This window comes from Geospiza fortis, unplaced genomic scaffold (assembly GCF_000277835.1).
Source record: "Geospiza fortis unplaced genomic scaffold, GeoFor_1.0 scaffold194, whole genome shotgun sequence".
Taxonomy (NCBI): domain Eukaryota; kingdom Metazoa; phylum Chordata; class Aves; order Passeriformes; family Thraupidae; genus Geospiza; species Geospiza fortis.
Genome location: NW_005054322.1, coordinates 7,638,464 through 7,649,229, shown reverse-complemented (window position 1 = coordinate 7,649,229; position 10,766 = coordinate 7,638,464). Strand labels below are relative to the sequence as shown.

Here is a 10,766-nt window from a genome sequence, read left to right as displayed (position 1 = left end):
AGGTGCTGAGTTGTTTGTGCTCAAAGGGGTAGGTGTGAAATAGTGATTGTCAGTAGAAGAAAAAAATCTTACCTGGAGCTCCTGCTAAAAGCAACCCTTTTATGTCATCACAGCTGTGTCTGGAGTTGTGTGACTGGGAACAGATCTAACTGCAAAGTGACCACCAAAATCTTTTCCTGTTTCCATTTTTCTTCATGTAAATATAATAGTAACGATTCTGGGTGTCACACGAAAGAATCTTCTATATGTCTGTAAATGCCATGAGGCAGGTGCTTTAAAAAAGGGAAGTGTACATGATGCTGCTGGGGAATATTCTCTCATTTTCTCTTTCAGTTCAAAGGACTTGCTGAGGTTTTCCTGATGTATTCTGTAACTATAATTGATAAGTGTTCCATATGGTATTTTGGATTTTTGTTGAACCCTTGTAAGCTCTGTGGCTCTGTTACATTCTGGTGGTTTTTTCAGGTCTGCTACCTGGTGTGAATACTCACCTTGTTTTTGAATCTTGTTAGCATCAACCTAATTTGCCCGGTAGTGTTAACATTAGAACAGTTCCTCTTGTGTTTGTGATACTTACTCTTAAGTTTTTTTCCTTCTCACATTGAAAAGGCATGTCATGCTTGTTTCCAGTGAAAAAGTTACACACTTTTATCATCCGTGCTGTTTTGTGAGCCTTTTCTAATTCTAGTAGCTACTTCTCATTTCAATAAGAGAAGCTGCACACATTATTGAAAAGGAGAATGATTTCTAGGTTTATATACCAGCATTACCTCTCTCTTCCTTCCCTGATAGTTCATCTTTCTCAATTCATGATGTGTCTACACAAATACTTGTGCTAGTTTAGGAAAGGGGACAGTATGGGTGGGAGAAGGGTAAAAATGCTGCATGTCATGTAGTGATGGGTTAAAAGTTTTTGATCTGTAGCATGAAATTGTGATTATTGCATGTTGGAAGAGGGTGGGTTTTCTTTTCTCAGTTTGTGCAAGTGGAGATTGCTTTGAATGTAAGAAAATTAGAGCCTGAACTTGCAGGAAGAAAACAGGGTATTTAGTGCTAAACTTACTTTTTTACAGTGGTGTTTATTGAGGCCATTTTCAGTAAAAGTTCCAGTAGAAGTTTCATGTTTCACTTCTGTGGAGAGGATAGAAGTGAAAGGTACTGGGATAGTTTTTTGTTGTTCCTGCTTTTGAACCATTTCAGGTAAATAGAAGTATCAGTAAGTTTTGAATGTAATAGACATAGGATTTGGCATTGGTTGAAACTTTCTAAACCTTTCATATTTTCCTTAGAGCAGATTGTAGAGCCACGTTGTACTAGTATATCTAATTCAGATGACTGGTGATTGTACAGGGAACAGAATCAACTTGGGGGGGAGAAAAAGGCCTGTGGCTTTGGCGTGTTCATCATAGTGTTCTGAAGTATGTTTTGGTACTACAAGGATTATTGTCATTACTGCCCAATTACAAATGGTAAATATCATTCATTTCCACAAGCTGGAGGCTGACCTGTTGTGAATTACTTCATTTTTAAGAAATGCAATCAAATAAATTGAAGCCATTAACTAGCCCTAGTAACCTGTTCAGTGTTGCAGTATAGAAGACTAACTCAGCTGCATTGCTTCACTCTTGCTGGTGAAATAGTGAAAGGAGGTGGAAAGAAGAGGCCAGGTCTTGAATAAACAGATTTCATTCCTGTACTGTTACTTTGCTCTGCAGATTAAGGAGGCAAATGTTCTTTACTCTTGGGATTTTCTGTGTATGACTGTATCAGAGTTCATTGTCTGACCTCCCTTGTTTTTTGTGTTCTGTCGTGTTCAGGATAGTGCTGAAGGTTCAGTGTCTGTCACAAAACAGAGAACAGGATCCATTGGAGATCGCCCAGCAAGACCTACTCTTTTAGAACAAGTATTGAATAAAAAGAGGCTGGTAAGTCTTGTTTTTGAGAGGTTAAGAATTCAAATAAGTAAAGGCAATGTAACAGTGTTTACCTGTCACCATTGTGAAAAAAGAAAATCAGTTTAATAAGCATGCACTGCAAGTGCATAATTTCAAATTTGAAACATGCTTCAGAGATGTGTGCTTTGGTCTCTCTGTGAAGAATACTAAGATGACTGAATGCAATGATCCGTAGTTTTGGCAGTAACAGATGGGGTGGTTTCTTTAGGGTAAATAGTGCCTACAGTGTAACTGAGATGGTTTTAGCTTGTTCAACCAAAGCTTTAGGTAGAGCAATGAATGGACTTTAGGTATGATGTAAGCTTTACTATGGTGGGTTTTAGAAGTTGTAGATGTATCATATCAAACTTAAAGTTGTGTATATACATGTTGATAAAGCAAACTCTAAGCAAACAGTATGATTTATAATACTTGCAGATTGCATGAATGGTGTGTCTTGTAAGTTTTTTAAACTCTGGTTTTTCCTTTAACAAGTTAAGCCCAGTGCAGGGAAATCATTCCGTACCTACAGTTTGTTCAGCTTCTTCACTACAACTTTCTTTGTTGCATGTTTTTCAAGTCCCTATTCTTCAAAAGCTATTGGGATTGTTTGTCTTCCTCTGTTACTTGTGCAATTAATGCAATTTAACAATCCTCATTATAGTGCTATAGTGCTTGTTCAGAAATTTCTTAAAAGAAGCATCATGTCAGTCTTAGGTATACAACTACCTAGATGTATTTCCTGATAGTTCTTTCTCAATGACAGCACTTTTTTAGTGATTGTGTCTAAAACTCAGAGGAATATTCATAGCTTTTCAGTTTTTATGAGGAAAACAAGTAAAGAACTACAGAGTAGTTGTCATATAATCTCTTGTTCTTCTCCCCACTTACTGGCTTGCTGTCCCCTTTCCTGGCTGTTTCTATGGACGTGGCTTTTAATTAAAATTGAAAGGTATCTTATGAATGAAACATTATTTTTATAGAAGTACAGCAACCAGAAGCTCTTTAAATAGATATTCAGAGCTTTTTCACTAATTATGTCAAAGCTTTTTAAGAACTCAGGACTCCTCCCAGTATTCCTGAAATTCAGATCCTCTTTGATCTGGTTCTTGCTTGTCTCTTTTTCCTCTGACTTGCAGTCGAAGTACCTCTTTGGTTAAATCACTGAAATAACCATGCATAATGGGCCAGCATCTAGGGAATTCATTCAGCTGAAAAATAACCCTTTTCCTGTATTAATTTTTGGAAGGAATCAATTCCCAACCTGATTTGCCATTTTACCTCACAATCACTTGTGCTGCCACCATGCAGGAATGAGAGTGAACAACCAGAGTTGGATTACAGACTGCAGCTATTCAAGTCAGGAGCCAAACGCAAATACTTTTAGATATTTTTGTCTTTTGCTTGAATGCAGAGGAGATTTTTAAATCATTCCATGTGGATGAACTGCTCTTTTGAAATGTTTGGAAATTCTGGGCAGTCAGTGAAAACCATAGAGTATCTTGAGTTGGAAGGGATCCACAAGGATCATTGAGTCCAACTCCCTGCTCCTCACAGGACTGCCTAAAACTAAAATATGTGCTATGGGCATAGTCCTGATGCTTGAACTCTGACAGGCACATGAGCTTTGCTGCAACATTACAATTTTTTTTCATTTATTAAACTGGTTTTGAGTGATTCACAGTGAGAAATGTAGAAATGAGATCAGATGAAGCACAGCTGTAGAACTGAAGCACAACTGAAAGATATTTTGGTTCTAGTATGTCAGTAAATTGCTCCTGTTTGCTATACTTACAGGATTTTTATGATATTAAGCAACAGCAGTAGGTAATGTGCAAATTCATGTAATGGAAAAATTTTACTGTGGTAGCTATTTAACGTATGTGAGTTTTGTAAAATAAAGTTCACTTTCTCTCTCTTTCAGTCCCTACTCAGAAGCCCAGAAGTAGTGCAGTTTCTTCAGAAACAACAGCAACTGTTAAGTCAACAAGCTTTGGAACAAAGGCAACAGCAGTTTCAAGGAGCACCTGGGTAATGAGGAAAGATCAATGATCTGCAGATGAATCTGGTGCTGAAGGAGGGACAGGATCTGTATTTTGTATAAATACAAAGAATCTCAGTGTTTAAACAAAAATGGAAGTTGCTGTTGTTACGTATTTGTTTCCTGTTGGCACTTTTGAGGTTTTGAGCTGCTTGGCTGTCTGCAGACTTGTGAGCAAATCACAGAATGGCCTGGGTTGTGTTATGGAAACTTCCCAGTCTGACTATTCACAGAACTCTTTGACAGTCATTCTTCCAGTGCCAGAGACTTCAACTTTGGGACCGAAGCTCCTCCACTGCAGGTAGCTCCAGTGATCTGACAGGTGCCCCACTTGACTCCCTGCACACCTGGCTTGCAGTCAGACCGGGTTTCCTTGCTGGTTTGACCCCAGGTCTTTATGGAACCCTGTTCCATAAAGCAATTTATTAACAGTGTAATAGCACAGAAACAGCCTGGGCTGGTGCCTCTGAGGAGCGATGTCAGACAAAGGAACTCCTGGGCTTTTATACCATCACAGTCTAAGGCTCTTTCTCCTGAGTCTTCCATTCCTGCCATGTCCCTCTGGCTAGCCACTCACCTTCATGCCTTTTGTTACACGTAGAAGAGTTGGCAGTTCACTGCCTCCTGTCTTTGATGCCACCCAGGGCTCAGTTTGCATCTCAATCTGCATCTCTAACTGCAGCTTACAAATCAACTACCTGCACCAGATGTATTCCTCAACAGTTGGAAGGGACCTTGAAAGATCATCAAGTTCCAGCTCCCCTGCTGTGAACAGGGGCACCTTTCATAAGACCAGGTTGCTCAGAGCTCTGTCCAGCCTGGCCTTGAACACTTCCCAATTTCTCTGAGCAACCTGACCTGTTCCAGTGCCTGACAACCCTTGTAGTAAAGAATTTCTTCCTAGTATTTAATCTAAATCTACTCTCAGTGTGAACCCATTCCCCCTTACTCTGTCCCTACATGCCCTTCTAAAAAGTCCCTCTCCCATCTTTCCTGTAGGCTCCCTTCAAGTAATAGAAGACTGCAGTTAGGTCACCATGAGGCCACCGCTTTTCCAGGCTGGACAATCCCAATACTGTCAACCTTTCCTCAATGGAGAGGTCTTCCATCCCTCTGATCAGCTTGTGACCCGTCTCTGGATTTGCTGTAACAGGTGGATGTCCTTCCTATGTTGTGGGTTCCAGAGCTGGATGCAGTCCACCAGATGGGGTTTTCACCAGAGCAGAGGGGCTGTGATGAGTTGACTTTGGCTGGATGTAGAGATTTATAAATTTTCATTAACTGCTCTCTCCTGCCCTTTCACAGATAGGTATTATTTTCCCATCTCAAGAGCATCCTCCACCCCTTCAGATGTCCAAAATCAGGCCATGACTTGGGGTAGATTCCATCAAGATGGGTGCTCAGGGCAGGAGAAGCTGCACACTTAATTATTGGACATCAGTGTTGGCCCTGTGCCTCCCACTCTCCTTACTCCTCACAAAATTCATCCTTTGTCAGTTCATGTCATTTTTGCTGCTTTACTTTTGCAACATACAACTTACAAAAATTATTTTCCCCCCAAGGTTAAATCTCCTTGGATTACACACTGGGTCTCCCCATCCTTCTGCATTACCCACCAAGTACACCCAGGTATTTGAACAAAGACAATCCCATAAATGGGTTGGCCTTTTCCTGTAGGGAGAGGAATCCACCTCGATTTTCCTAGTCACTTCCCATGTATTGTATGGGGACCTTATCTCCTCCTCCGGTGTGTAGGGGTTTTGTTTGGGCAGGACCAGGGAGGTTTGCAGATCTGGTGTTAACCAGCCAAGTGGCTTCTGTTAAATTTACACCCCAATCCTTCCATGCCCATTACCTAACACTTAACGCAGTCTTCAGCAGTCTGTTATACCACACAATCTTTCCAGAAGGTTATGCGTGATAAGGGATGTGATGTCCACTCAATGCCATGGTTTTTTGCCCAAGAGTTTATTAGGTTGTTTTGATGAGTAGTCCCATTGTCTGATTCAATTCTCTTGGGATACCATGTTGCCACAAAATGTGTCTCTCAAGACCTGAGATGGTGTCTTGAGCAGTGGCAATTGTTTACAGGGTATATTGCCAGCCAGCCAGTTGTTATCTCTACCACAGTGAGTATGTACCACGTATTTGGCGTGTTCATGGCAGTGGTCCAGTTTGCCGGGTCTCACCACACTGGAAACCTAGCCGCTGCCCTCTATTCCAGGGAAAGTTTACTTCAGTGGCTTGGTTGATTGCAGCACATGCTTCTCATTCATGAATGATCTGTGCAATGGCCTCCATGGTCAGGTCAGTCCCTCATTGATGAGCACATTCTGTTTGTTGCAGCTGATGTTTCATGACCCCATCAGGTTATAAATTGCTCACCATTCCACTCCCAGTCCAAGTACCTAAGTTAATTCAGTTTTGGCAGCCTTATCTACCTGTTCTTCAGTGGAGTGGTTTTTGGGCATGTGAACATCTCCCTGATATACCTTTCCCGTCATGTTTTTGACCTGTGCACTGATGTCCTGCCCCAGCGCAGGTGCAGTCCAGCGCAGATGGGTTTATCCTTGCCTTGCCAATTGGTCTTCCATTTTTGCAGCCACCTCCATAGGGCATTAGCCACCATCCAGGAGTCAGGGTAGAGATAGAGGCGAGTCACTTTTCTCATTCAGCAATCTCTCTGGCTAGTTCAGATGGCTTTCACCTGTGCAAACTGGCTGGACTCACCTCCTTCAGCAGCCTCAATGACTTGTCCACCTCTGATGGTTTCCTGCCCCAGAGCAGGATCCATCACTAAATAGGGCATAGCCTCTTTCATCTTCTGGCAACTCGTTGTGTGAGGTGCTTCTTGTGCACAAGTGTCCTTCTCTGGCAATGCTCCAAAATCTTTGTCTTCTGGCTAGTCCGTGATTTTTTCCAGAATTCCCAACTGAGCTCACCTAATCAATGCTACCGTCTTACTCCATGTAGCACTGGCTGCGTGATCTGTTAAGGGGATGTTTCCTTTGAAATCTGGAGAAGTCTTTTCCAGTTATTTTTAAACCTTCATTGTAATATTTAATTTGTTAATAAAAGCTTGTTTATGGTAGCAGTGTTTAGCTGTACACCCTTTTCTACCAAAATTGGAATAAATTAACATTTTTCTTTATAAACATATACAGTTAAGTCAGTCTTTGATGACAATCATTGATGGAAGTTAGTTACTTTCTGTGGACATTGTGAAACAAAGTTCTGAAGCTGAGCCAGTCCAGTGGCATTATCTAACAGCAATTGCTCAGGGATATGAGAGATTTATGTCCAGTAGAATCTTGCACTAAACACAAAGACAACATGCCATCAAGAAGTCAATCCAGCAGTTCAGAAAAGTACAAGTAGGTGATCTCTTTGTTACCTGCAAGTTGAGTAGGTTTGAAATGCTTCATTGTGCATAGCATCTAAAAGAATTTGCACTTAAAAGTTCCTAAAGTGATAAATGGCAAAAAGCTTTAAAAAGTATCACGTGAAAAGTATGAAACTGAGAGTTGGACCTTGTTACATGGAGTTATTTGAAATTACCAACTTTTTATATGTAAAATATAACTTAATTACAGATTAGAATACCACTATTTTTAAGTGACTAAATTAAATATAAAGTTTTTAACTCATAACAGTAAACAATTCAAAATCTAGTCTTTTTCTTCTCAAAAAGCTATAGTTAAAATTATTTTATTTAGACAACAGATCTCTAATCAGCTGCAGTGCTAGACTTCACAGGTTTTCAGCCAATTAAAATGACCTTGCAATTGATTGGGTTAAGAATCCAAACACTATATTATGTAAATGTTAAATCCCATGTTTTATTTATAAAAATCATTTTAAGCCACATTTCTGAACAGAGGTTATTATCCAAATGGATTAGGTGCTTATTATCAATACTTTTATATTGCAGCAGTTTGATCCACTAAATAATATCTCTTCAGCAGTATTTGTTAGTCTTATGGATTTTTACATGCTCTGCTTTTTGTATTTATACAACTTGTTTTGTGGGGATTTATTGTGTTTAGCATTGTGCAACTTTTTCTTTAAAAAGTAACTTGAAAAACTTTGTATAAACAGTTCTGGACCAATAAGTGAGTAAAATCTTTGGTTTTTCTTTAAAAAAAAATCTGTTCTTTTTTGTTTTGTTAAATTTGTATGGGTTTTTCTTCCTGTGCTAAAACCGCCAGCTCTGACTAGAATGAAATTTTGTGTTTCAAGGTCTTGTTATAGAAAATTATTTTAAATTTACACAAAATTAGGTTACTTTTCAGTGTATAAGAATATATGTGAAAACATAATTGGCAAAAATTGTAGAATAATGCATTTGATTTTGTTTTAAATGGTCGACTTTTAAAAGGTGAACAGATCATTTAGGTGGACAGATCTGATTAAACTTTTTTAAAACCAAAACCCTCAGGGCAGAAAATTGGCACAGGGAGTGTTTGTTAAGACAGTGCTGAACAAGTTGTCTATGTCAAAACAAATGTCAGTTGCTGAAGTTGTGCATAGAGATGTACAGTAGAGCGCAGCTCACCTATCTGTATTTTTGGTAGTCAGGCTGGTGCAGACACTGGGAGATGTGCTGGTAGCAGCGCTCTCCTGTTCGGGCAGAAGATTGGATGGGATTCCCAAGCCAGTACTGTATGCGTAGCTCTGAGGTCCATTATGTTGTCTACTCCCTTCTGTTATTGCAGAACAAAATCTGAATTTTAGGAAGAAGGAAACACCACTTCTCTAAGAGTACATTCTTACTACATCTCTCATTGTCCTTGAGCAGTTCAAGAACTGCACAGCTGCAAGTCTGCCTTTCCACTAATGTTGATCTGGTCCAGAGGGAAGGCTTCTGTCACAGGGCAGCATCACTGTTCATTGACTGCCTGTCAGATCAGAGCTGTCTCCATCCAAAGAAAACTGAACCATCCTCTTGAATCGTCAAATCTATCATAGGACAGTGAGGGATTCATATACATGGAGATTTTATGCTGAATTAATTTTCAATACATTTTCTTGTGTCAGTCATCCTATACTCACTTAGTGCAATTACTGATTCCTCTTGCCTAAGACTGATTTGTATGATAAAGGCTTTCTAAATGCTCCAGTTCCCAAAGTCACTGTGGTCATACTGGGACCTACAGCCAATCTCTTTAAAAAAGTATGGGAGACAACCAGAGAAGGAGCTCTTAAAACAGAAATATCTTTATTAACAATAAAACACAAGACGTGAATAATCCCTTTTACAATAGAATAATTCCAGCCAAAGAAAGTGGAGTGCGTTAAAAAGTGTATTGTTCAGACTAAATGCGTTGTCTTCAGAATGCCTCAAATCAAATGCAGCAGGAGGAATGCTTGGGAAAGTGTCCCCTTGGTTGGCAGTCGTTCCGTCTTTCTTGGAACGACACAGCGTGGAATAGAGTGCTGTGGGGCTGGTTGGAGGACTCCGAACTGCCCGCGTCTCTCGCACTCCTGAAGCTATGTCTGTGATTTTTCATTCTGCAGAGGCAAGAGCCCAAGTATTGTTCTTTATACAGCGACCTACACTGGTTGACAGAATATCACAAACCATGAGTAATACTTGTGGATAGTGCAGATGTTTTGCTTTGTTTCTGATGGAAAAGAGAGGGCAGAATTATTCATAGACATGAGTGACTCTTGTTAATCTGTGGATGACTCACAGTGATTTTCTCACCAGACTGATAGGTCATACATAACACAACCCCATAGTTAACACTCCTTGCTCAAATCCACCATTTTAGCCCCTTGCATAGAGCTTTGCAACTTCATGGCTTCATTGATCCACACAAAAAGGCCTGTTTCTTCACTTTCTTGTCTCATTTCTCAACCTCATTTATATCACAAAGGTGGTATGAAATGAAGGTTTAAATTGCTAACACTGACTTATCTGCAGAAAGCAGGCTGTGGTACATTTAACTCGTGCTTTAAAAGTATTACAAATAATTAAAAACTCCAATTGCTTAAGTGAAAAAAATTTATCTGAATGCGCAATTATCTCTGCTCATCATTGTGTTTGTTCCCTTGCTCTCATTTGCAAAGCTTCTCATGGACATAACTGTGGATTAATAAGACAACACACACTTTAGCATCAAATAAACCACTTTGAATATGATGTGCTCGCTCACTACTGTGAAAGTGCAAGGGGTCAGATTTTACCAAGTTTTCTCTAGCTTTTCTTTGCTGATGAGGTCTGTATTTAAAATTATTAACTGGTTGGTCTATTTTACCTATGCTATTCATATGCAATATTATTTGAATACTAACACAGAGTATAAAATAGCAGCATCCATGGATAATAAAAACACTATGACTGAAGATCTAAAATGTGTTCACAATTAGCTGCAAATGTTCACATTGACTGTAATGGAAGAGTAGCTGATTCTGGAGGACATAGTGGTTATGTCTACCTTGCGTGAGAGACATGGCCTGCAAATTAGTTTTGTTATCTATACAGGCACCAAGTTTGCAAGCATGGCCCAGGTGCAAGTAGAGGTGTCCTCTTGCTAGGATTCTCATGTGCCTCACCTCCCTGGCAGAGAAATGTGGCATCAGTATGGCAAGGTAATGTAAGGCACGCCTGGGCAGGGTGTCTGGACAGCCCTGGGATGAACACATAACAGGCTGTTCCTGGCTGTTCTGGAGCTTCCTATGGGTAGATGATGGGTACAAACCAAAGGCTGTGTTCTGTGCTGGTCCCCAACATGCATAAGTGTCTGTCTGTCCTAGAGACACAGAGATTTCTCTCAACTGAACAAGGC

The 10,766-nt window shown here is 40.0% G+C and overlaps 1 protein-coding gene and 1 long non-coding RNA gene across 2 annotated transcripts in view; one reads left to right on the top strand and one right to left on the bottom strand.

The window, feature by feature from the left end:
* The first annotated feature begins 1,815 nt into the window (after nt 1-1,815).
* LOC115947844 lies at nt 1,816-8,122 on the top strand. The gene is made up of 2 exons (XR_004081687.1): nt 1,816-1,925; nt 3,859-8,122. It is a non-coding gene; the product is annotated as an uncharacterized LOC115947844 (long non-coding RNA).
* Nucleotides 8,123-9,169: 1,047 nt separating this feature from the next.
* SMAD9 (SMAD family member 9) overlaps nt 9,170-10,766 on the bottom strand; it is a 28,891-nt gene continuing 27,294 nt past the window's right edge. The window contains exon 6 of the mRNA XM_031056764.1: nt 9,170-9,486. Coding sequence (XP_030912624.1) covers nt 9,466-9,486 — 21 coding nt within the window. The 3' untranslated portion in view covers nt 9,170-9,465. The remainder of the gene's footprint in view (nt 9,487-10,766) is intronic.